Source organism: Gallus gallus, chromosome 1 (genome assembly GCF_016699485.2).
Source record: "Gallus gallus isolate bGalGal1 chromosome 1, bGalGal1.mat.broiler.GRCg7b, whole genome shotgun sequence".
In the NCBI taxonomy this organism is placed as follows: domain Eukaryota; kingdom Metazoa; phylum Chordata; class Aves; order Galliformes; family Phasianidae; genus Gallus; species Gallus gallus.
The window spans coordinates 187,525,201-187,552,763 of NC_052532.1; the positions used below are offsets into that span (position 1 = coordinate 187,525,201).

The 27,563-nt window shown below is 38.4% G+C and overlaps 1 protein-coding gene across 3 annotated transcripts; it reads right to left on the bottom strand.

The window, feature by feature from the left end:
• On the bottom strand, positions 1 to 27,563 carry FOLH1 (folate hydrolase 1). Of its 3 annotated transcripts, XM_417205.8 has the most exons (19): positions 27,374 to 27,563; positions 25,510 to 25,618; positions 22,731 to 22,917; positions 21,826 to 21,927; positions 17,550 to 17,675; positions 16,429 to 16,615; positions 15,568 to 15,661; positions 14,262 to 14,360; positions 13,385 to 13,470; positions 11,781 to 11,900; positions 10,398 to 10,480; positions 10,064 to 10,127; positions 9,535 to 9,602; positions 8,171 to 8,262; positions 7,285 to 7,375; positions 6,229 to 6,493; positions 6,055 to 6,136; positions 3,607 to 3,699; positions 1 to 2,638 (listed from the first exon to the last, which is right to left on the bottom strand). In XM_417205.8, exons 1-19 carry the CDS (start codon positions 27,489 to 27,491, stop codon positions 2,449 to 2,451), a joined length of 2,256 nt encoding a protein of 751 aa, XP_417205.4. In that variant the 5' UTR covers positions 27,492 to 27,563; the 3' UTR covers positions 1 to 2,448. The 3 variants fall into 3 exon arrangements, 1 of the variants encoding a protein (XP_417205.4); XR_001464744.4 differs by lacking the exon at positions 1 to 2,638 and having other exon boundaries at positions 6,383 to 6,493; XR_003073486.3 differs by lacking the exons at positions 1 to 2,638; positions 3,607 to 3,699 and having other exon boundaries at positions 6,229 to 6,323.

A 27,563-nucleotide genomic window follows, 5' to 3' on the forward strand; every position in this document is an offset into this window, starting at 1 on the left:
TTCAACACATTCAGTCAATTTTATTTTTTTATTCATATTTACAACCAGTTTTTAAAAATTAACTCAATAGTACTTCTTGGCCAGTTATTGTGGATTAATATCAAAGCTTAAGAGTCAAAATGGTTAATCTGGTCAACAGCAGTTGGTAGCATTACAAGTTCGACTCACTGTAAAGTCCAACAAAAAAGATTTATGCTTTTTTGATTACATTTAAGGAAGGAATCCTTTAGCATAAGGGTGGTGAGGCACTGGAAAAGGTTGCCCAGAGAAGCTATGGATGTCCCATCCCTGGAAAGCCAAGCTGTAAGGGAGCCATGGGCAGCCTGATCTAGTGAAAAGCATCCCTGCCCATAACAGTGGGGTTGGACTAGATGACATTCAGGGCTCCATTTCAACCATTCTTTGATTCAATGCAGCCAGAAGATCTCCATCAGTGAAGGTGAATTTGCACACCAACCACTCCCTGGATTCCACATTCAGGGCTCCAGTTAGCTAACAGCTATACACCTGAGCTACACTGACAGATCCAACTGAGTACAGATGCTAAAAAAGTCTCTGTTCTTCTGTCTGGCTTCTCATAGTGTGTCTTAGAAGACCTGCTCATAGGACATATCTCCTTGTGCATGCGGCTGGTTCAGGATGTTTTTTGAGCTCTAAGAATCACTGAACTGGAAATATTTGTCAGTAAAGTTACAGAGTTCTCAAGAACATATTAACAGACAGGCCTTAGAATGCTTATTTATTATTCATTTAACCATTGTTTTGCCACTAGGCTGATAAGAACTGAATGCTTCATTTGCTGGCATGTGCCAGTTGGCTTGATTTCATTCATAAATGTCACGTGACCCGTGCTTCTTATTGTCCTACTAGTAAATGAGTAATGTGAAATGCCGTTTCTCAGTGCACACAAAACTGTTCGTTCATTTTTTGCTCATTTGTTATAACTCATAATCCAAAATAGAATAGAAGGAGAGGAGAGGAGAGGAGAGGAGAGGAGAGGAGAGGAGAGGAGAGGAGAGGAGAGGAGAGGAGAGGAGAGGAGAGGAGAGGAGAGGAGAGGAGAGGAGAGGAGAGGAGAGGAGAGGAGAGGAGAGGAGAGGAGAGCAGAGGAGAGGAGAGCAGAGGAGAGCAGAGGAGAGGAGAGCAGAGGAGAGCAGAGGAGAGGAGAGGAGAGGGCCTTCCATCCAGACAACTACATTTGGGAGAACATGTCTTTATGCTCTTATTCCAGCTTTAATCAATTCCATAAAAATGTGTAAATAACTGCTTAGTAATGTGGTTGCAAGAGCACTTCCCATTACCTGATAAACTGGATTATTTTGAGAAAGACTAACTGCTAAGTAAAATGATTTAACAATAAAGGGTTTTAATGTGAAAAGATGAATTTTTAAGAATAAATTAATTGCTTTGGAAAATAAAAAATCTTTCACAACAATGAAATCCACCAGATGACAGATGAATCTTCTAAATGGCAGAGGACTCAGATGAGAAAGCAAATCAAATTTCACAGAAATATTTGCCATCAAAGAGCTTATTAATTCCTGCAGTGGCAGACTGTCAGATGAATTGACCTGGTTTTCTGAGTCTTCTCCATCTGATTTCAGTTGTCCCTTCTAGCAGCTTGGTGTAAGAGTAAGCTGCATGCCAAAATCAGAAATACAGGTTCTATGGTGGTTTTGATAATTTAGTAAACTTTTATATGAAGGACATGATGAATTTTCTTTTCTTCTAGTTGTCTTAATATTAAGAATGCTGTGGTATGGCAAAGATATGGCATAGGTATGTTTGGGATGAAAGTATAAAACCAGGTCTTCATCTTGAAAGTGATGTTTTGCGACATCATTATCATTCTGATAAGATATATCACCTAATTTTCACTCCAGTGACTAGAAAGCTTCTTGCTTAAATCTATTTACAAGCAGCTGAAAGACTTCGCATGTGAAGAAAAGGACATAATGGATGAGTATTTTGGGCTGGCAGCCCAAAATTTGTTATGATCATAATACATTCCTCACACTATATGTGACAGTTTTACCATTTTCATATGTGAATCTTCACGTAAAAGAAAAGTGAAAACACTATCATGGAGTACAAATACACAACTCGAAGACAAAAATATAAAGTTAAAGAATTAATGAAGCAAGCAGAATTCAGAGCTCCGAAAATAAATCCAGTGGTTAGATCCTTAAAATACAAAGCAGAGAAAATATTTTTTTCTCATCTAGACTGTCACTTCAGAATTTACCTAAAGCCTGAGCTTGTGAAATGAAATACATCATTACCTTGTTAACACTGCTAAATGCATTCCACTTGGTTGTATTAATTGCAAAGAACAAGATTGTTTGGGTTTTGTGGCACTTCTAGTGTTTTTCTTAGTGTTTTCATGTTCTGGTTTTGATGCATCTGCACACTGTCATACCTAGTCTTCACTGATAATAATGTTGATATTTATGCTACTTCTTTCAGTGTTCCTGCTGCTGCCTGTACAGTGAAGGCTGCAATGGAGATCTGCCTCTTAACTTCTTTCCAGGCTTCATCTTGATCAGCTTTGTTTTTAATGTCAAACATGGCATCATAGATTCCTGGGAATGATTCTCCTGCATACTTGTTATGGCTGCTTGGAGCAAAGATAACATGTCTGTAATTAAGGGAAAAAAATATTCTGCATTAGGAAAATAAAATATTTTTTTAAATAGATCTGATGTTTCTACATTCTTTGTCAAATTCTTGACACTCAAGGTATAAATAAACACTGTCATTGTAGCAACAATGCCTACAGTCTATGAAGAAAGAAAATTAAATGAGCTACATTATTCCATGCAAATTCTACAACTCAGTAGCTAAGCATTTATGTTTCTCTCATTTCAGAAGAAAGGGAAGATAAAAAAAAAAAAAAAAAAAAGGCAGCATCTTTTCTCACAGATATACAGTCTTTGACAGATCCAGGCATGCTTTGAGGTAGGAAAGCTGATGTTCTAACAACAGGCTGTTCTCATGAGATTTTTAATCAGAAGTCATGAGGCACAGGATTGTAGATCTTACATTCTCCTTCTACAGTTACTTTTTATTGGAAAGATTACTATTCATAATACAGAGTAGTAGAAGGACAAAAAAGCTAAGCTTGATATGACTATTCTGCCTCTCAAACAAAATTTATTTCTTTAACTGGAAGAGAGAACTACTGAATTCACTACTGCTGGAGGACTGTTCTCTATAACGTATTTGCTAGCATGCCTGTTCTGCTACAATGGGTCAAATTTTAGACGTTTCAAGTATACCCTATGTCACTTCCAAATCACAGCTTCCTAAAGATCAGAGAAATTGCACTGGGACCAGGGCCAAATTTTTTGATCTGGTTATATGCACACTAAGATCAATGGAACCGGATTTATTGATTTGAATACGCTTACAGCAAGACTCACTCTGTCTAGAGTCTCTCAGTGAAGCTTTCCCTAGCACTGTTTCCCTTTCAATCTTATCTGTCCTATTTAATCAACTTTTACTATGTTCAATAAAGTCATTACAATTTCATTTAGAGATCCATAAATTACAAAGAAATTCTCATACAGTACTCCAGGCAGAAAGTGAAGGATAACCCTGTCTTACCTATAGAATGGCCTTCCAGGTAATCCAAGTGGATCAATGAAAGCCCTTTCTAGAAACATGAGTTGATCATTTAACGATCTGACAGCAAGCAGGCTAAAAAGAAAACAACAAAAGAATATATCAGTTACAGTTTTTTGCTTACTCTTTCCATGCCATGAGATATATATAGCCCTGGATATATGAAGGACAGTAGATCCAGGATGCTGAACTTGAACCATAGCCCACACAAGACAGGCCATGACAACTAACCTGCACAAGCAAATTACGCTATTCTATACTGTGAGACAGTCTGGTGTATAAATCAAAGAATCATAGAATGGCCTGGGTTGAAAAGGACCACAGTGATCACTGAGTTTCAACCCCCCTGCTATGTGCAGGGTCGCCAACCACCAGACCAGACTGCCCAGAGGCATATCCAGCCTGGCCCTGAATGCCTCCAGGGATGGGGCATCCACAGCCTCCTTAGGCAACCTGTTCCAGTGTGTCATCACACTCTGTGTGAAAAACTTCTTCCTAATATCTAACCTAAACCTCCCCTGTCTCAGTTTAAAACCATTTCCCCTTGTCTTATCACCATTCATCCTTGTAAAAAGCTGTTGCCCCTCCTGTTTATATGCTCCCTTCAAGTATTGGAAGGCCACAGTGAGGTCTCCCCAGAGGAGAGAGTTCTACAGACCAAGGAATGCTGTCAAAGAATACAGACTTTCAGGTATTTTCTTTCATGCTTTATTTTATTCCCATATCTCCTTTTTCTTAGGATGCTTCGATAGACCATTATCTCCTTTTATAGAGGACTCCAAAAAGGCAGTCAGCACCAAATTACTTCAATAAAATCACATTAACGTTTATATAAAATCACATCTGAGAAACAGGAACATTAGAATCATCTTTTGAGACATCCAAGGATTTTGTTTTTCTGATAGCAGACTGCAAATTCCCTGGAGCAGAGACCATCTGTTTCTGTGTGCTTTGAATAGCTCTGAGCATACTACCGATGCTTAACAAATAGAAGAACTGTGAAGGAGAATATGCTGACTATATGTGGGTTTGATAGTTCACATCCAAAGTAACTTACTGTAAAGCTTCAAAAGCACTCACCAAGAAAAAGTGGTAAATTCTGTATCACTGTAAGCCTGCAGTAATTCTACAACTGTCAATGAAATCGTTTCAAGCTTACACTCATATAGATGTAAACTGAATCTGTTTGGCTGAATTATGTTTAGATTTAGGTTAATAATCAGTAAAATCATTTTGGACTGAACTTTCATATTTGCTACTGTGCTGCAGAATTATAAAGATGTTATTGAGTCACAAAGATTAATGGTGACGTGTTTTCTTCTATATTTGTTTTGAAACTTCAACTATGTTTACTGACACATTTTAGTGACTCAGGAAAACAAATACATTGAAATCCATAAATGTGTAAGCTTGATAACTGACAGGAGTTTACAAAATCAAAATAACTAAGGCAGAAGAGATCTGACAGAGTAGGGAAGTTATGATTTGCAAATGGAACACAAAACAGAAAATGAATTACATTCTAGCTTAAAAGTCATTTTTTCTGCTTATGTAAATTAGCCTTTTTTTCAAAGAACATGATGTAATGTAAGCACCACAGAAATATGAAAAAATGTCATATATATGCCATATTTCATAATTCTAATATTTTATGTAAGAAATAACTGTATATTTATTTCTCTTCAAAGTTGCCACCATTAAAAATATGGCTTTTATTCTTAGTATTCCGTAAGGGCAAGCCTCCGGCTATACTTGATTCTATTCATGAAATGAAACATATGTCTACATATATATAAAAGGAAGTATAGTTACTTATTCTTGGAATGGCATAGAAAAAACACATTTAAGATCATGTCAAGTGTAAATAATGGTATAGGTGCTACACATAAGTTTTTAAAGCTTATCAAAAAGCTTACCATACGTATGATCATGGTACAGTTATTTTTTTTCATTAAGTGGTACTGGTGTCTTGAAAACTATAGTGGCTGGCAAATGCAGACTACAAGTTAACATTTGCTCTTTAATGATAATCCAGTAACAAAATCCTAGGATGTTTGTACTTGGAAGTGACCCTCCTGTGCTGGCTCTGCCCATGCTGTCCAATAATCTAGTCACAACCAAGCACCATCCAAGTGCTGCTCCTGAGCAGAACTGGCACTTGTTACTTTGGACACTTAAAAGCAAAAATGGCTAGATTTCCAGGCTCTCCAGTGTCTCTGATGTCCACTAGTTCAACACTTCCATACCCTGTTTCTTAGAATAATCAGATTCTTAAAGACAAGAGCCCATATGGACTTCAAATGACCACCAGTCATTTGTCATCATGGTTATTCAGGGGACTAAATGCAAGTGAAGACAATGCCCACTGAGCATAGGGGACTACTACTACACAGGGAAGATTTGGCTGGAAATAAAAACTGTTAAACTTACTTGTTGATATCTATTTGTTGCAGTCTGTCATGAAAGCTATCAGCGACTTCTGTAAAATTCTTCACAGCTGAAAAGAGAGCATCTGGAGGGAGCAGAAAGGAAGGAATTGGAAGGCTTATAAATTAAAGTAAGGCATCAATACTATTAGCAGAGAGATTAAAAGAGTCTACCTACCAAAGGATACATTGTATATTGCCAGTTCTTCCTCATGATTCCTAGACATATTATAGATGATATGAGCATAGTTGCTCAGAGCTGATGCATAATCTCTGCAGTCAAAAGGAAGCAGAACAGAGTTGGCCAATTCAAACACCAGCCCTCCCCGTACCTGAGCTACTGTCAGATGATTCTTGAAAGAGGGATCATAAAATCTTTCCACAATTTCATATGTTTCATACACACTGTGGTAAACTGGATAGCTGCTATATTTTTCTACATTCTGAAACAAACAAAATTAAGCAAATTTGTTACTGAAGTCAGCTACAGATACTTTATGTTTGTTTGAAAACTGTGACTGTAGGATTTAAGGCACAGTAAAGTTAAGTGTTCAGTTCTCTCCTTCTCTGTAGCAGCTATGGACAATCACATGGGAAGAACTGCTCAGTGGTGGAGCTCTTAGACATCAGCTTATGATGAAATAGTTACCTGGAGATGCTCTCTCCACTGACCTGGTACTGGGCCTAAAGAAGGTAGCCAAGAACAGACACAACTTCTAGCTGTCAAAATTAATGTGAAGTTGCCCTTCCTCTCTTTGGATCTCAATAGTTATTTCTGTTTACATCTTTGGCTATGCTCTTTCACAGGAAAAGACTAAATTTAACAGATTGCTTCTCAAACACTTCTCAGTTGGTTTCATACCATGAACACGAGTCGACCCTATATTCTTCACAAAACATGAATCAATTCTGAATTCAAAGCTTCGTAAGCCATTAAAATTCATTTAAAAGACATCATAAACCACTGAACCCTTCCTGAACCATAAGTAATTTTCAGTACATCCATTTACTCTGAATAAAATTCCTCTTCTCTTGTCTGATTGACACCAAGCTGACAATTCCTGTTTATTAAATATTTGTAGCTTAGTAGCATACAGAGTTCTAGTTAGGAACTGAGACTCCACTCTGACACACTAAACTGAACTATTCCAAAAAACTGCCACTGTCAATGGCTCATTTACAGTTATTATCAGGCAATTGCAAGGGAGATATAATTACTAAGATGCAGACTTACCCAGTTTTTACTGTAACGTGCTCTGCCTGAAGCGATGCCAAGACGTTGAAAAAAGACCTCAAAGTCATTGCCAGAACCCAGTTTATTTATTCTTTTAACAAGAAAGAAGAAAATGCCTTGAGTGACAACACTTAAAATACATTTTCTAGTTTGTTTCCAAGTACTGAGATAGCTATTTATTCTCCAGTTACAGTCACTACATAATCTTTCCCCAGCATGTTCTTTCTTTCAATACACCACAAATTCCCTGAAAGCCCTGCATTGTATTCACCTTCTACCAATAACTCTATTCTCAGGAGGACAGAGCCAGTGCAGAGAAAATACTAAAGGGGAAAATTTAACTCACTGCCTTTAATAATTGAGACAGCCCAAATACCTTCTTACTGCTAAACTTTCACTATTTCCAGTCTCTCAACTGAGAGAAAACATAACAGCACTAGCATGGCTTCACATAAGACAATCAGTTTCTTAGATTCAGTGAATTCTGAAGGACAGTGTTGCAAAAGCCTGTTTGGTGAGCTCCGTAGCCACAGAAATTCAGAGGCCTGCCAGGAAACTGGAAGCAACTGCAAGGGAATGCTATTGTGTTACCATCTAGTGCTCCCGCCACTGGCTTTCGCATACTACTTTTATATGTCTGCATCTCTATAAACTACACCAACACTACTTTTAACTCACAAAGCCTCCTGTTGATGCTACAAGTCCAAGTTCATTTAAGTGTTGTACAGTACCGTATCAGCTGCAATCAAACTCTGAAATCTATATTTGTTGAAAATCACACTGCTTCATTCAAGTGCTCAGATTTTCAAGTGGGTATTTCTTTAAAACCCATATGTACAAGCTGCAGTCAGTTCTGGCATTGTCTTCATTTTCTTTTGTCACTAACCTGGGGACCTCTTTATATTCTGTTGATGGATTTTTTTTATACCAGCTCTCATAAAGAGATTTTCCTTCAAACCCTTCATCGGGACTTGGTATCTAGAAAATATATATTGCAAAAAAAGACAAAAGGTACAGTTTTAAATATTACCAGTCAATGGAACTAAAACTGGCCATCACTTAAAGCCTATGGCTTAGGACAATGAATAAATAAAAGTCTTAATCCCTCAGCCTTTCTACATTTCCAGTTCAAACTTTTAAATGTACATTTTCCAAAGGAATATTTTATTTGCTAAAAATAAGTAACTTTAGATGAAAGAAAACATAAGGAAAGCAGAACATTTCATGTCAATATTTACTTTCTGATACTTTTAATGAGATGTTCAGTCCTTTAATTTAAATACTAAACACAAAAGAAATATTGGGGAAAAAAAAGCTTCTTGCTTCAATCTGGCAGGAAATTTCGAACACTTCCGTCTTGGTTTAATTTAAAATTGTTTTTTTCCTTGTTTTAGTTCAAAACAAGGATTTCCATGGAAGCAATAGTGACCTTAGAAGGACAAAGTGTGCAGCACTGACTGCTTCCTTCATTATTACTGCTACAGAGGTATACAAGTATTATCTAGTTCATTCCTATCGCTATTTTCAGACTACTTCCTAAATTACTGAGCACAATAAACACTGTATATTTTTCATCTTTTCACTGATGGGCAGCAGAGGTTTCATTGCTTTTACTTCATTAATTTTTTTTACTATCTAGTTTTGTTTTACTATATTTCTAAGAATGACTCAATAATAGCAATCAAAATAAAATATGCTTGGCTATATGGACATGGAGCTAACTGCTTAAAGGAGCGTGTTAACATTTTCTGCCACAGATTAATTTTGGCTGGGGTTACAGAACCTCCTTCCTGATCAGCGGTATCTTCAGACACCAGCTACCAACAGAGTGTAGTAATGTGCATTAATCAGCCTTTGTTGCTGCTCTCCAGCTCAAGGAAAGGTTATGCAACCATGTTTACTGGTATTTAGGTCAACAATTTAATGATGGCTCTGGTGTCCAAAGTGAGGCTCTAATGACCTGATTTTCTGCAGTTCTAAACACCCACATTTAGCACAAGTTACCATGGGAACTGCAGGTGATCAGCTCTTCCACAGATCCAGACAGAAATATCTTTAACTGGGCATCTAATTTTAACAGAGTTAAATTGTATTTGTTGTCTTTCAATTGCCAGAAAATGACTACGTTGAGTTACTATATTTCCTTTACCTTGGTAGAAAAGAAAGCAACATGACATCATATTTTATACACTAAGCCCCATCCAGTAAAAGAACAGTGAATTTGTGGCTAAAAACTTAAAGCAATATTACCTCTTTGGTCACACTGTACACCAGTCTGTACATCAGTGGTGTACAATCCACTCTTAGTGTATAGTTTCCTGAAAAACAGAACAAAAACAAAATCATAAGAAGGAAGATCTACTCAACTGAAGCCTTGTGCCATTATTAGTTAGTAAGAAAGCCATTAGAAATTACACATTCTACAAGGAACAAGCTGATTCTTCTTGTGCCCCTGTGCTGACTACAAATATTATGAGAGGGGATGTAGACCCTACTGAGTTGCTACAGAACTGCTGACAGAGGCACAACACTTGCTGCTCACTGTGACTCCCCAAATAACGTAGCTGCTGTAAGGCACTTCTTCCCTAAAGCAACAGGAATGGAATATCTGAAGGATGCTTTACAATTCTGGGTCAGTATTTCCTTCCACCTCCACTATTAGATTAACTCAACAACATTAACATTATCATGTTGAGGCTTTCACAGATTTCTAAGTCAAACTGCCTCCCAGTCATCCGTACATCTCTGTTCCTATAAAATGCAAGCCAAAACAATATACCTTCAATGGAGGAATCTGCATTGATATAAGCCACTCCTCGTGATTGCAATAGTTTGGCATTTTCCTGAGAAGGAAAAGAGAAAGGAATTTTGATAAACTTTTTTTCCTCAGAACAATTTTTCTGACCACAAAAGTAACAGCTGTTTCACGTAGAGTCATATAATCTACCGTACTGGGGATCTACCTTGGGGAGTCTGTAAGGAAAACTCTATGTGTATTTAAGACAGAGAGAGAACAATTGAGAGAAGAAGCCTTATAATCTTATATCTGTCTTATACAGATTTTTTGAAGATCTGCCATTGTGAAAACCTGTCTTGTACCAACATCAGTTTACCTCAGCCCACTCTGTTGATCCTAACAAGCCAAATTCCTCTGCATCCCAGCTTGCAAATATCACTGTTCTCCGTGGCCTCCATCCTGCAACAAAAGACCATAAAAACTGAATTACCAAAACAAAAACTGCTCAAGTCATTTCTGAGGTGTTCATCTTTTATCCTGATTTGTGGAAAAAGACAAACTTTAAATGTAACTTTCTCACTGATCTAATCTACTAACACTTTATTAATTTTTAGCAATCTCATATCCACTTTAATATCTTGTCAAAAATGTACACTTTTTCTCCTCTCAACAGAATTTTCTGAAATTTAAAACTGAACAAGAAAAAAAGAATGTTTGTGCATAAATTCTTGAAAGCAAGCTTTTCTTTTTGCTCATTTCAACTTAGTGCACATTGTAAATCAATTGAACTTTAACAAAAAGTTGTATTTGAAAAGCTGTCATATCTACTACTCAATTTCTTTGACCTGTTTGACAAATACCAGATTTCAATACCTGGATCATCTTCAAAACAAAGACATTTCACTTGAAGTTCTGCAGTTATTCAAACCCAGGCTGAATGCTGCAGGCTCTATTGCCTCACCTCTGTAACTTTGCACAAAATTTTAGGATACTGGAATCTTTCAGTCATTTGCCTCCTTACAATTTTTTTTTTTAACTTGCATTGCAAAGAGAGCATCCCTGACATTTAATAACTACAAGGGAGTGAGGAGAAAACGGAATGCTAATGGGTTTATAATGCAGTGGCAAGGCAAAGGAAGCTCTTATAGCACACTACTTGAGTTATATCAGAGCTTTTTTGCATGAGGTAACAAAGAGAGTGACAGCATTTGCTCTGACAACAACAGAAATTTGGTACATTTAATATTCTTCTCCTACTGTAACTATGTGAGAGGTATTTTTAAAACCATTACCTCCTACTATGTTTGCACAGCTCATTCTTTCCGTTACACAGATTTTATTCATATTTGAGTCTGTGTCCAGATCAGTCAAGCGATCAAAGACTTTCAGTGCTGCTCTGCTGAAGTACTGATCAGTTCACTACAGCATCAATTTCATAGCATCGTTCAAACACCCAGTATGATCAACATCAAATAAACAGCAGTCAACTTTATCTGAATGTTGTATTTATTTTACTATCCTTCTCATAACTTATGGCTTGACTTTTGCTTTCGTTCAGGTATATTTTCTCTTGAATAGATGTAATACAGAGATATCAAGATTATAAGTGTGATTAATGAACAGCTGCAGAGTAATGTGCTTCTTTGAGAGATCAGAGAGATATAAACCTAAGTTTAAGCACATGCTTAAATCTCAGAGATATCAACAGACATTGCTGAAAGCAGTGCTTTTTGTGTGCTTATTCCTTCATGACAATTACCTTCTTTTTTCAGTTTTCCAAAGCTCCTCACAATCTCATGAACCACAGCTGCTCCACTCTGCGGATCAATGCCACCAAATACCCATGAGTCACGGTGACCTCCCAGGATGACATATCTATCTAGAAAAATATGGAAGTTTACTTAGAAAAAAACATTGTTTTCCTGCCATAGTGTTGTTAATTACACACAGAATCATAGAATTGTAGTGGCTGGAAGGGAACTTCAGAGATCATAGAGTACAACTCCCCTGCTAAAGCAAGTACCCTACTGAACAGGTTGCACAGAAAGGCGTCCAGATAGGTCCTGAATATCTCCAGAGCAAGAGACTTCACAACTTTTCTGGGTAGCCTGCTCCAGTACTCATCACTCTCACAGTAAATTCTTCCTTGTGTTTATATGGAACTTCTTGTGTTTCAGTTTCTGCCCATTGCCCCCTCTTCTATTACTGCATGCCACCAAAAAGAGCCTGCCCTCATCAACTTCACTCCAACACTTTAGATATTTATGAACAGTGACGAGATCCACTCCCAGCCTTCTCCAGACCGAAGTAGATCCAGACTGGTGCAGGTCTTTCAGCCTTTCCTCATATGGGAGATGGTCCAGACTCCTAATCATCTCTGTGTCCCTCCATTGGACCTTTTCTAGAAGATCCCTGTCCTTCTTGAACCAAGAAGCCCGGAATTGGACACAGCATGATTGGAACTTACTTCTAGTTTTTCATGTAGGTGTCAGGTAACAAAGCTTACTAGTTTGCATCACACATAATGTAAATGTAAAAGATATTTTTAATATCTTGATATTTTTCTGCATTTTCAGCCAGTGCTAAAAAAACTTGTCAAATTATTCAATCCTGTAAGACATAAGATCACCTAAATTTCATAACGCTACTTCTGCTATTAGAAATACTGCGGCTTGCCTCTGAAAATAGATGGATCTTTTCACATTTACAGTAACAATTTAAATACAATTTATTTTTGTACATCATGCTGACTCCCAGCACTGAAGTATGTATTTCTGTGAGTATGTAAGTAGTCAATCATAAAAAGGTGTTCACCATGATGGAAATGTGATTAATACGATCAAAGTCAGACTAGATAGCTGTGATACTATAATATGGTTAGCAGTTGTGTTTCACAGAACAGGGAAGGGCTGCAGTTACAGATTAAATGAATGTATCATTCTAGGGATGTCTCTATTTATGGTTTTTTATAGTGTAAATATAACATTCGCTGCAGAACACTATAAGACAGGCAATAAGGCAACAGTGGTGGAAATGATGTCTTCAGATGGAATACAACATCTGGTCTTGAACCATTTCCACTTGATTTTGAACTCTTTCAACTGGCAATATTGTTCCCTCATTAACAGGGAAAAATATCCACTTAAGAGTATTTCTTCAGTTGCAAAACTATTTGTTTGAAGACAAATATTTCTGTCCAGTGTATGACTACCCCTTTGGAACTCAGCATTTATGCCCTTAACTGTATGAAATCTGATGCAGTAAGTATTTCATTACCAAGCATCACATAACGCAATATTTCAAAGAAAACTATCTTCCTCATTTCCCCTCTCTAGCTAGCCCACTGAAGACAAATGACTTTACCTGGTTCCACTGTGCCTCTGATGGTACCAATCACATTGTAAATTCTTGTTACTTTGTTGTTGCTATGAATGTGCATTTTTACCTTTCTGGTACATTGGGAAGAAAATTCAAAGAAAAAATTAGCCAGATTACACCATAAAGCATCAACACCTCTAAAAAGCATACAGAATAAACTGTAATGAATTCAGCACAGTCCATGTGTTTATATGATGTGGCACCTCAGACATTAGAAAATTAGACAAATTGAGTTGTGTCACAGAGACTCTGTTTATCCACAACACAGATGGAGTTACAACAGCTCATCCTCAAAGATGCCTGCATATTTTTTTCTGGAAGAAGTGGTTTGACTAAAAGATAAAAGGTCAAATGGTTCATATAAAGTCAATACAGTAGTTCAGCCAATAGTGAAATGCCTGGAATTAACCCTAACCTGTAATTATTTACTTAAAACAAATCTGAGGCAATGAAAGTGACACTGCACTTCCAGCATTTTTTCTGGAAATGTTAAAAATGTAGGTTACTATTGTTTTATACATGGCAATAGGTAAGATCAAAAGCCAGACCAACAAGAATTTCAAATACATTGGTTCTGTTCGCAAAAAGTAGCCTGTCTAATGAAATAGCTTGCCAAAAGCTAGATGACTGTCAGATGAACTTAGTGCAAGATTAGCTTGAAACTAAAGCAATTCAGTCATATGTGCCCAACTAGATGTGAATCTATTGAAGCTTTGCAGAGAGAGCAGTTCAGCCCAGGGAATGGCCAAAATCAAAGGAACAATGCATATAACCTCAACTACTGTATCTTCAGACAAATTTTATTGGTCTACCAGTTTTTTCTCCAATCCCAAACATGTTTCCCTTATGAAACAGAACTTACCTTGTAGAATAATTTGTTGTGAAACCAGGACCAACATTGTAAGACACATTCAAATTTCCTTTCCAGCTACTATGTGGTGGTGCAGATCCTCCCATATTACTATTATGAAAAGAAATACATAGTATCATCATTATTAGAATCATCTTGCAATAGCACCAAACACAAACAAGGAACCAGAAACCACATTTTGCTCAGAACCATGCAAACGTGGACCACAGTGATGGTTACTGTCTTAAACATTTAGTACTGTAAGGTTTCATAGGTGACTAATCTACATTTTTAGCTACATTAATACTCGTATTTTAACAAGAACTGTTCCTTGGCATTGAGGACAGTTCAGAATGGAAAACAGTCTTTGCTTCCAAGGGTTTTGCATATAAACTGTTCATTGTAAATGGTCCTTGGAACGTTCTACTGCCTTGAACTGCATTTGCAGTTTATTCAGGAGATTCTTATTTGGACCATTCTAACAGCTTAACAGCACAGGCAATTGTCTTTCAGTGCCTGTCTCTGGGCACCATTTAATACGGTGGCATAGACATAGCTGAAGTGTTTTTAAGATGCTTAAAACTGAACAAACATGATGCGTCCAAGTCATCTTTTCTTGTTCCAGGTTGAATGTGCAAGGGCAATGCTGCACCTGACAACTCCATTGCATCTTAGTTTTTTCAGTGTATATGTTTTGTTAACATAAATATGAATTTTAATACCATCCCCTGCAAAGCTTGGAGCCTGTGCTCAGATCACTTGCATACTTAGTATGCACACTTACATATAGGTATCTATTAAATACATTTTAACACTGCGGAGTTTTTTCAGTATCCTTACATTGCTTTGCTAGCATCATTTCACATGTATGCAATATAATACAAATAAGGAGAGAAAACATATGGCTTCATATAACTACAACAGAGTACAGATACTGTCCCGTCAAAGATGTATAGCTAAGTATTCACCTGAACACTCAAATTACCTTATTTTTGGTCTTTTTCACAAAACAAGCATCACAGCAGGCCCACAAGTTCTTGCCTTTTCTCTCTCATTATAACTTCAGTGTACCTGGTTGCCAATCGTTGTTACTTCAGTTAATAATTGATGTATTAAAAACAGCCCTTTCCAAAACACTTTGCATGAATCTGGTATGTAGTAACATGTGGATCTCCTACACAGAGCCATAATCACAAACAGGATTTCAAAAACTACATAAGTCGTTGCATGAAAAAACCTTTTCCCTTTCTTTTCAAACACTTTTCTCGTTATCACTGAACAGTCTGTTTAAGATTCTTTATGTCTCCCAAATACTTACCGCAGTAATGACTCAGCATCGTGATAACCAATGGGATGAACTGGAATTTTTGGGAGACCTACACCACTGGCTTTGTCTAACCGGTAGGTGTACTCTGAAAGGCAAAGACAAGGATTTCTGTATTTAGAAGACTCTGAAGGAATCTGTACATTTCACAGCACTGTCTTAACACAGGACTCAAAGAGAATCATTTCACTTCCCTATGGGGGCTGACATTTCCTCAGTGACTTCGCTATTTATGCTCCATCAGCACACTTTCAAAACAACACTAAAAAATAATTGTCCCACAGCATCTACAGTTACGCATTCAGAACTCGCTGGAGATTTTAAAATTATTTCTTAATCTTTTTTTTTTTTTTTGCATTGAAATGATACAGAAATACTTCTCTTCATATGAAACAACTTCAGAAAAAGACACAGCCAAAAAAACAAGACTAAATTGTGAGTCCATAGCCTAATGTTTGGAACACTGAGGTGGGTATCTGCCAGAGATTCAGATACAGCCTTACACACTAGACTAATGAATATTCTGCTTTGCTGTTTTCACAAAAAAAAAAAAAAAAAAAAGAGGTCTAGGCTTTGTTCAGACTAGACACAATTCAAATACTTTTTTTTTTTTTTTTCCCACAAACCAGTATCTAAATTTCCACAGTGTGGACAAACATAAACATTTGGAAGCCATTTTTCTAGTAGGTTATGGAATAGAATGGAATTTTTTCCTTAATACAGCATTCAGTAACCTTTGTTAAGTGAGGCTTTCTTCCTAGTAACTGTACTAAAAACATACAGAAGTCTAGCTCCACAGTAACTTTCAGCACCCATTTAGGAAGTGTGTGATGGTCCACTGAACAGACACCTCACCTTTTGCAGGATAGCCTGGTGTCAGAGGATCTCCTGCACCATTCAGGTTTAATACATTTCCACGCTGGGCTCCTCCACCTGGAAGGTTCCAGCCATTTGGATATGGATCTACTCCTGGAGCACAGTAGTCAGCAGGGTCTGAGTAGAGAATAATTCCCTTGGCACCTGCGAGTTCAGCATTCTTCACCTGCAAAGCACATTCTGGTTTCCATCCAGACCTTTATAGCTTGACATAAGTGTTCAAGGGGCAAAAGAGTATTCGAAATTACAGTGATTATAACTTGGAACCTTTCACACTGCTTTAGCTAAGTAAAGGTCCCATACTTGTCTCATATCAAAAAGATCATACAGATACATAGATAGTGACGTAGGAGACTTGCACACCGATATAAACAGCTGTTAGAAACACCACCTTAAGTGTGAACATATCATCCCTTCATATCAGTGAGGACTTATTGCTTCCAAACTAAACAGCAACTGCCTGTCCCTCTGGTTATGAGCAATTTTGATGTACATTTCATTTTAACAAATGATTCACACTGTTCTATAATGTTTAAGTCTTTTCCATTCAGAGAGTATCTTTAAGAGTGGCAGCCTATAGAAATTCAATGACAGAAGTTAAGAGCCACGAGTTACTTCTCACTGGTGAAAATAGCATACATGTAAACCAGTGAGTTCTTCTGCCAGAAGATTACTCAAGGCTGTATAATAAATTTTGGCATTCCAATGAAGATATTCACTGTTTAACACACAGAGGTAACCGAGAAATTCAAAATATAGTCCTTCCCAAATTATGTTAAGGTACATTTGAACAAATGGGGAAGAACAGACTATTTCACAGAGTATTTTACTGGAGCACATTAGTTACATTTTGGAACAATTTATAGTAAGCAGATACATTTCAAAACATGTAACATTTTCCAATTCACTTTTATCCTTTAGATGTATTATAAACATATCAAATATATATTTTATATCTCCTATTAAAGAATTTTCTTTGAATGTACCTCTATGAAAACCTCAATTACACTACAAGTTTAAGGAGACTTTGGTTAAGAGTTTTGGTCTCTTGAAATCAACTAAAGGATGGCATAAATAACATTTTTATATAGCGTCATTACCTTATTTCCTCTGAAGATCTTCCCATATCTGGCAATAACAATCTTTCCTGTACAGTTAATTCCCATTTCACGTTCCAGCTTAAAGAAGTCCTCAGTGCGGCCATAATTGACATACACTAACTCACCCTGGCAGAAGGAAGTAGAATTTGAATGTCAACGAGCATAACAGAAGGAGGATGGGATCGATCAAGACAATAGGCTGGGAACAATAAGCTTCAGGACTGGCTCTTGTATGAATTCTTCTCTGATAGAGACAATTAGGTAAGTAAGTGACTTCTCATGAATTTACACTAATATCAAAAAAGCTGTGACCCCATACTCTACTGAGAGCATAAGATATGATTCAGAAACTGCGTGTAAATGCTGAGAGCACTGGCCTTTCTTCTCCCTTAGTCTCCTTAAGCTCTAGTCAGTCAGACTTGGACAGCTGGAGGTATCCCAAACCTATCTTAGGAAAAAACTTGTTGCCTTCTGGAGATGCTTCTTTAGAATAAATGCCTATAATGAGACTCAAGGACCAGTTAATGGTAGACACTTGACACTTCAGACAGCTAAAGTTAGGTGACAGTAACTCTTCTCAAAGTGCATTTCTCTGTACGACCACACACTTCCAGAGAGATCTTCAATTTAATTTCAAAAACGAATAGGCTTAAATCTCTTACACAGTCTGTAACCAGACGTTCAGGTGGCCTTGCAATACAGCACACAGTACATACCAATAGACTGAGGTACAGCCCTTTTAGCTGTACTGGATTTATCAGTATTCTGCTCAAATTGCAATTTCTGATTAAATTAGGTGAAATGAGCTCAGTTAGGTTAAATTATTGAAATAAGAGGGACTCTGAAACTAAGTTTCAGAGCTGCTAAAATTCTGCACCTCTCTATTAATAAACAAAAGGATTATTCTTAGGTAATTTCTTCTGAATTTATGAACAAGATTTCCTTCTCCGTAAAATCAAGTATAATCCTACTGAAGTTGAGACTGCCGTTGTAGTGTATTTAGATCAAGCAAAAGTGGAATTTGGTCCTCTGTTTAAACATAAGTTATTTCAGAATATCTCATATCTAATACCTCTATTTGAAGACTATTACTTTTTTTTCTGACAAATAAAAAAATGTAAAATTACTTACATAATTCTTAGAAAGACCTCTCACAACTGTCATAAAATCATAGAATGTTTTGGGTTGGGAGGCACCATGAAGGTCGCCTGGTCCAATGCCCTTGCCATGGGCAGGGACACCTTCCACTAGACCAGGATGCCCAGGGCCCCATCCAATCTGGCCTTGAGCAGCTCCAGGGATGGAGCATCCATAGCTTCTCTGGGCAACCTGCTCCAGTGCCTCAACACCACAGTAGTGACAATTTATATAATTTCCTACTAATGTGATGAAATCTCTCACGTTTTAGAGCTGCTATCTAAAAAAATATTTCAAAATACAAGCTACAAGAATGTAGTGGAGACTCATAAAATGTCTTGTCTGGACTTTCAGCTTAGTTACAATTCTTATCCACAGATCTTATTTGTGACTATCATTAACTAGATGGAGGCATTTTTTCAGTCACTTAAAAAGGAATGAAGAAAGGAACAGAATTTTACTGTTATTTATGATGCTAATGTTACAGACCAACACTACTGCATGTAAGAACATGACTTCACATTACCAGCGTGTAAGCTTTCTACTAAAGATTTCTATGAAAAGAAGCTTCTGCTCAAAACTTAACTTCTTTCCTCAGTTTATTGGGATCTAGTTGAAATACACCACAAAGAAGAAAAATATATTGTATCTGAGACCAGGGTACACTTGTTATAGTTCTATGATTTTTGTTTTTGGTATTCCACATCATCACATCATGTAAAGCTCAGGCAATTAAAGAGTTAATGCTCCAGTTCTGTGGACTGACTTCTGGATCCCTGGTTCTCAGAAAAGAAGAACTACATGCTCCAGAAGACTCTGCATTCAGAGGGGAAGAAAAGACCTGCAAGTCACAGGACTCTCTCCCTCTCTCTCACTGTTTGGCAGTGTGTGGGTGTGCTCCCCAGCCATTCCACCTTCATTTCAAAGTAAGACCTTCAGTTTCAAATACTCTCTCTCTCATTTTATTTGATTCATTAGCCTCAATTCCAATCATATATTGTATTATATTGTGTTATCCTGCATTCCGACATCACATTTAGTAAATTAACTTTCCTCCTCAGATCGTTGCCGCTGTTCTGTTTTTAGTCCCACCTCCCATCTCCCTACCTTTTCCCTTTCCCCTTTCCCAGGGTGTGGATCCATGGGTCCCCTGCCCCACTAGTCACAGAACTGGGCCGAAGCAGCCCATAAACCACTGACACCCTCCCCTCATCTTTTTGGGCCAGTGGGCCTGCTGTCCTCCTGTCACGACCACAGATAGATCTAGATAACCATGTGACAAATACTACATCCACTGAGAAGCAGAAATGAGTGGCAGCTATTTCTAAATCTCTGCAGGATTTCACTCTAGCAGGTAAGAAGCTACCATCCCACTCTGACAGAATATAACCTTCAAAATACAGTCACTACCACTTATTTTTAAAGAGCAGCTGCAGGAAACAGTACGGTGCTAGCAGTGCCTAACTGTACCTCGACAACTCCCTGACTAGAGCTTTCACCCAGAAAATAAGAAAGCTGAGTTCCTGGCCACTCTCAGCATGAAGAACTTTGATCCATTTCTTCCCACTTCCCAGGAAGGTGTCCTACTCTTGAGACTACAGTTACCCTGGCATGCAAGTTCTTGACAGCCTTCTCCCTTCATTGAACTTCGAGCTTTATGCAGGAACTGTTCCAAAATTCAGAGCAGAAAGCCTAAGCCTGATGAATGCACCTGGCAGGTTCCAAACCTCTCTCCACAGCCTAGTTCTGTTTTTAATAAAATGGCTTTTAACATAAAGAACATAAAAAGATATGGGAGAACTCAGATGAGCCCAGAACACAGGGAACATTCCCACTGCTGAGCTTTATACATGCTCCCTCCTATGCTATTTGCAGTAGAGCTGCAACAACTGCTTACTGAAGAATGTTGTGGCTAACAGCACCGGTATCTGGAGCTTTCATCAAACTACTATGCATTAAGGGAAACATAAACAATATATTTTGAAAAGACAATCTGTTCATTAGGTATGGTTTCTTTCAGAAACAATGTTCTCCTATTTAATGCAAATAAAATCATTTTCTAAAGAAGGAAGCGCCATCTTTTAAAACTTGTTTTTATTGTTATATCCCATATCCCATCATTTACTGTAGCTCACTAGAAATCAAATAAAACAGTGAAGTTATTCGGTCTTTCTGTGGGGATATTAAAATAGGAAGACAGAATATATGAATTTTACCTTATGCTACCTTCCAAAATTCCCACTGTGATTCTTGAAACGCTCATAGTTCTCATATCCTAGGAGACAGGCTATCTGCCTGGCTCTCCAGCTTCCTCTGAGTATGAATATAGGATATCTTTTGCTTTCTGGGCTGGCACAGCTTATTAACAAACTTGAGAAAGTATATGAATTTAATACTGCTAGCAGATTCCAAAGTCAGCTCCAACTTTATAGGACAGCTTGGATGAGATGACCTCCAGAGGGCCCCCCCAACCTATGTTATTCGATGTAGAAACAGGGAAGGTACAGCAAGCAAAAAAATATTTCCTATTCTTACAAATTATGTATTGAAACAATTAATGATCATAGAATAGAAAACTCCTATCACACAGGTCAGCTTCAGAACAGACAGTTTGTCAGCTGGTGCCATACGTGCAAGAGAGAAAAGATAAATGCCAGCAATAGCCATTTGCAATAGCCATGGTACACTGCACAGCTACACTTATATGACATTTTATGGAAAACAGCACTTTGACAATGAGGTTGTTTAATTGGCTACTTAAATATAAGTCTCATTTTGATCACCAATATGGAAAAGAATAGTGAATATTCACACAATACCTGGAGAAGTTAAAGAAGTGGATAAAATGCAAAACAAATCAATTTTATGTCAAACTAGAGGGAAAATAACATGTATGTATGACAGTTCAGTTTCAACATTGCTCCACTGTAAAACTCCAAACAACATCAGGGCTGGCTCATCTTTCTTATTGGTAGTATGTCAGGGTCTGTACACACACAGCCTAAGACCCAGGAATTTCACATTACTCCATTCTGTACTGTTCCATTCTACTTTACACTATATTACGCTCCAGTATCCTTCTTCTCTTATTTCTATTTCTGTTTCTATCTCTGTCTCTTTTACTATTCTACTATTTTACCTCAGGTACTCCTTGGGCTGAAAATGCACTGTAAGGTGGCACCACATCTCCAACTGCCTCATACCCTGCAGGAGGCGGCTCTGATAATGATGTGTTGAATACCTAGTGGGAAAGAAGAAACAAAAAAGTAAACCAGGAAATATGAAAAAGAAGTACTGTTTATGCAGGCACATTTCACAGGCATTTATGTTTAAAGGAGTCTAGTTTTTTAACTCGAAATGAGATGTGACCAAAACTTCAATAAGCAATGGTTATCACTTTCTGTACACAAGTTCAGTGTGTGATCTTGATAGTCTCACTGCCACTCTCAGCACAGAAGCCTGTTCATGTGAACACAGGTTCCTTTAAAGAGGTCTCAATACAGCAAGTAAGAGAACGCTAGATCACAATAATAAAAAAAATGTTTGCATTCTGCTCATCCCTGGACCTTCAGTGAGCAGTAGAGCTGCTCTGTAATGAACTGATTTTATTTGTGTCAGTGTATCTTGAAGCATAAACTCTGTAATCATCAAGGAACTGAATTTAGCACAATAACTAATACTGTAAAATGACTCAATACAAGTAATGATGCTAACCACGGCTGATTTCCTCTTCCTAAATAACAGAGCAATTTTAAAACAACTGAATTACATAGAGTAACTCTAATACATACTTATCCTTTCATCCATATGTGTCAGTAAGCTGCATGAAGCAGGGTAGTTATTACTATTGCTAGCATAAAAATGAAGAAACAACATATATAAATTAAGAAAAAAAAATAAAGCAAATGAGAACCATTGATTTCCATGAGTTTTGAATCAGGTGCCACATCGTGAACAGAGCAGAGCATAGCTTTCCCTCCCAGTCTTCCTAGGTGTATAAAGGTGATTTTTTGCACTGTTTGCAAAAACAGGTGTTCTCAGTACCTCATTTCCATGCTCATCAATTACTGAGACATAATTGGGTTGATTTTCATCAGGATAAGAGAGCAGGACATCATAATGAACCAACTGAACAGAATCCAAACCAAACTCCTTCCACTCAGCTTGAACCTGCTGTGCCAGATAGAGATTCTCCTTTGTCCCTGCAAGGTGAGGACGCTGTGTAAAATTGCTAGAAGAAATAAAAACAATTGGTCAGGATCAGGAATTGCTGCACATAATCTTAACCTAGCTAGAAACATCCCCTGGATATGACCAAACGTACACAGACTGAATCAAGACCAGGATTCTTCAGCATATATATTTTTGTCTGCCATACAAATAACTTGAGGCAACGGGTTTCAGACATAGGTGTTCATGTCTTGTTAGCAATGCAGCCTAGCAAGAATGGTACAAAATCAGCCGTGGGGTCTTGTTCTTGCTTTATTCCTTGTCTTCTGGGCAGCCTAGGGCCAGTCATTTCTCTGCATAATAAGACAGGCCTTCCTTGTAAAGCAGTAAAATAATTGAGCATAATTACTTCTAGGTATTCAGTTTAGAAATGTGCATAATTATTGTGATTCCTACATTTAATTAGCTGGGTAGTCACCCTCAGATCCCACTGTTTCGATTAATTTTAGCACAAATACTGATTTATCTAAAAGTTGACTCTGAGCGTGTTTTGTTGGCAAATAAGAGTGTGAGTTCATAGCAGCTTACAAACAAGGAACAGAAAAACTCAGCAGCTTGTGACTTAAGAGACATGCACAGTGAATAACAAAATAGTGTATGATACCAGGAATGGTGAGCAACTCATCAGCTGAAAATGAAATTTGGCCAGATTATTGAGAAAAAACAGTGGTGAACTGATCTAAAGAAGCCTCCATTGACTGAGATTATCATCATTATGTCCTCATCCTGTTATATGTCCATACCATCAGCACGCCACATGAACCAAGTGGTGTTAGTGAAGGAAAGGAGACCTCGGATAACAATGAGGTATAAGGTTGGGGAAGATTTTACTTCTTAAGTTCCAGTGAGTGTTACCAAAAACAGTAAAGTACTTCGAAAGACCGGTATACTTCTGATTTTTGTACAGAGCCATGTTCTTCTGATCATGTCAACAGCTTCTATCAACACTGTACTGTACTGTTCCTCACACAGTCAAGGCACCATTTTCTGGATTTGATTACAATTTGAGTTATGCAATAGTATTCTCCCGTGTTATATCCCCACTTAATAGAACTTTGTTTTTCTTCGTTTCCTGTTCTAATCTGTTGACTGTCTGTACTGCTAGTTCTGAGTACTGATTAAGCACTTGTGTATTCCACCACAGAACTGGCTGCCTGTCAGTAAATGTGGTACAATGTTTCCTGTTGGCATAGACACAGAGAGTTTGGAGGGCAGAAAGCTTCTTTTACAGAGCTGTTGAGCAACAGCTGGTGTTGTAGGAGCCAAAACACAGGTTGAAGAGTGCAAAAATTCTTAAGATTTCAATGTTTACATAGCCCAGGATATGGCTTTATGCAGTAAAGAAAATGTACTTTCCAGCTAACTTATCTGCAGTAATTTGTAGAAGTGCACTTAAAATGAAACATAGGGGATTGACACAATAAATAAGTTGAACATGTTTGGTTTTTTTTTTTTTGGTTTTTTTTTTTTTTGTAATTTGGTTTTGCAGTAAGATATAACTTCCTGCTATTTAATCAGGCTGGGAATTAAAGGCAAATCCAGAACTACTGTCTACCTCTAAAAGCACTGATACTTTACTATTTTCTTCATAGAAAGTCAATTTCTACCAATAAACTATGACTCCTAGCTTGGATAAATATATTAACAAAAATTACACCTTCCTAGTAGAAAATCCGTTTACAAGGCCCCTAAAACAAGCGATTAATAATGCATCAGCTTCCTAGTAGCTAAGGCTTCTACGCTTTAAGAAATCAAGAAATTAACTACAGTAATTCAACTACAATAGATTTTAAAAATCTACAGTGCCATTTTTTACCACTTGAATTTTCAGGAACAAAAGTTAGCATATTTGCTTGTAGGAGTAGAAAAGAACCAGAATAACGGTGAAATCACATAATTTAATTACTAAAAAGTAGATGAGATGTATAAATTCTTGGGGGAAAAAAACACGGTCTTAAAAATGTCTTTACAGTTTTAAAGATAACCATTCTAGCTGTTCACTGTGTGGAGAGGGAGTGCTTGGGAATATCTTTCTTCATGAAAGTGAGAACATGACAGAATGCTGCCAAGTAACACAAGTGTGGTCACAAATTTGGGAGAACAGCAAAAATGTGTAAAGGTCTCTACATGAAGAAACACAAGCTCAAATACTGGCATGATTTTTTTTCTCTTTTATGTTTAAGTACTCCACTATTTTCCACTGAATCTGTCCTGACTTAAGTTCATTCATACAGCCTAATTTGAAGTAAACACCCTCCATAAAAAAAACAGTGTAAGGTCAACACTGCTGTTGACTAAATAGGCCACCTAAGTGAAAGAGGGAACTTTCCACCAACTGCTGAGCAAGAATTTGGCCAGCTCTTAATTACTTTTAAGTATTGAGCTTGCTGACAATGACTCCGAGTGTTTTCAAAATAAACAAGAATGAGAGGTGTCAAGATGGACTGTACTAACTCTCATCTTACTCGGAAACATGAGTTAAAACCTATGGCCAAGAACCTACATGCTATGATCTGTTTAGTGGCATCCTTGGGCTGGCTCCTGATTTTTTTTTTATTTTTTTTTTTGACAGATAAGCCTACACATTGCTTACAAAAGAAAGTGTTTGATGTTTTCAGTTTTCATCTCAGCCATAAATGCCGCCTTCATCTCCTCATGATGTCTCAAAGGTGTCTTCTCTTCTACAGGTTTTGCAAACCAGCCTATACAACACATCAAAATACATTTTTCTTAAATATCACAAGATTTTCACTGCGTATTTTACCATTATTCTTTATCATAGCACAGTCAAATATCTACAACTTGATACAGAGTGTGGTAATGGCAGTGGTAGTCCTGCACCACAGTACTTGTTAGCTAGGACACTGAGGCAAATACATTGCTATACCAATCACAGTTGCTTTACTGCAGATCATACATCACAGAATCATTAAGGGTGGAAAAGACCACTAAGATCACCTAGTCCAACTGTCAGCCCACTCTCACAGCGTCCACTATGTCCCTCACTGCCACAACTCCGTGGTTCCTGAATACCTCCATGGATAATGACTCCACCACCTCCCTGGGCAGCCTGTGCCAGTGCCTCATCATACTCTCTGAGAAGAAATTCTTCCTAATATTCAACCTGAACCTCCCCTGCCACAACTTAAGGCCATTAGCTCTCATCCTATCGTTACCTGAGAAAAGAGGCTGACCCCAACTTAGCTACAACCTCCTTTCAGAGAGCTGTAAAGAGTGACAAGATCTCCCCCAAGCCTCCTCTCCTCAAAATAAGAGATGTTAAGGACTCCTACTCTGAGCACCAGAACATCATGCAGTCAGTCATTTCAGAAAGATAGCAGCTTAAAAAAAAAAAAAAAAAAAAGGAAAGGAACAGAGCCCCTTTTCAAGGAACAGATGTCTTTTAACTATTTTCTGTCTCTGGTTCTTATTCTGGAAACCTGCCCTTACTATACAGGCATTATCAGAGTAAGCGATGAAAGGAACACCTGGCTAGAAAGTTTCTGACATCTGTTTTTATTTTTAAGTCAGGGGCAGGACATAGAATCATAGAATCTTTAGAGTGGGAAGGGACCTTTAAAGGCCATCTAGTTCAACTCCCATGCAATGAACAGGGACACCTACAACTCTATCAGGTGCTCAGAGCCCCATCCTGTCTGACCTTGAGTGTTCTCCACGGATAGGGTACCCACCACCTCTCTGGGCAAGCTGCTGCTGTGCTTCACTACCCTTACAGTACAAAACTTCTTTCTTACATCCAATTTAACTCTCTTTCAGTTTGAAACCATGTCCCCTTGTCCTACCACCACAGGTCTTGCTAAAGAGTCTGCCCCTTCTTTCTCCCAGCCCCCTTTAGATACTGAAAGGCCGCTCTCAGGTCTCCCTGCAGCCTTCTCTTCTCCAAGCTGAACAGCCCCAGCTCTCTCAGCCTGTCCTCATAGGAGAGACGTCCCATCCCTCGGATCATTTCTGCAGCCCTTCTCTGGACGTGTTCCAACAGCTCCACGTCTCTCCTGTACTGAGGACTCCACACACTCAGTGCAATGCAGTAGCAGTTACACAGATGGAGGCAAACCAGAGGGAGGGTGAGGCGCAGAACGCAGCCCACAGGCTGCACTGCACAGGGCTTTTTCTACATCAGACTCAATGCCCTTCCAGGATCCCCCAGTATATACCAAATGCCATTTCAAAGTACAAGTGGCTCTTTAGTTTTCTTCCTCCGCCACCCCACCCCCACCATCCCCGATCCTGATCCATCTGTGGGGGAAAAGGGAGTGAGGGACGGGAAAGGTTTTCTGTCAGCAACCTGCAGACCCTCCTGCTTGGGCCGAGTGGGCAATGGGGCATTCAATTACAGAGCGCTTCCCTCCACTTCCGCTCCCTCCCTTCCCCCCTCCCCGACCCGTCCGCCGCTCAGCCCGGCTCCGCTCCAAAGAGGGGTGAAGTCCGCACTGTACCGATGAGGAACCCGAGGAGAAAGAGCCCGACCGCTGCCCCCAGGGTGACGGCCCAGAAGCGGCCGCTCGCTGCCCGGGGGCCGGCGGGCTCCGTGACGGCGCCGAGCGACGTCCACATGACTGCCGGCCTCTCCGAGCAGCGCCAACGCACCGCTCCCGGCCCGCTGGCCGAGGCGCCCCAGCCGTGGGG

Bases quoted from the DNA above. Each gene is read 5' to 3' on its own strand.
- FOLH1 (XM_417205.8), bottom strand. From the start codon at position 27,491: ATGTGGACGTCGCTCGGCGCCGTCACGGAGCCCGCCGGCCCCCGGGCA. The intron at 25,619-27,373 runs GTACAGTGCGGA...TGTGTTGTATAG, and splicing joins TCTCCTCGGGTTCCTCATCG to GCTGGTTTGCAAAACCTGTA. The intron at 2,639-3,606 runs GTAAGACAGGGT...CCTTAATTACAG, and splicing joins CCTGGAAGGCCATTCTATAG to ACATGTTATCTTTGCTCCAA.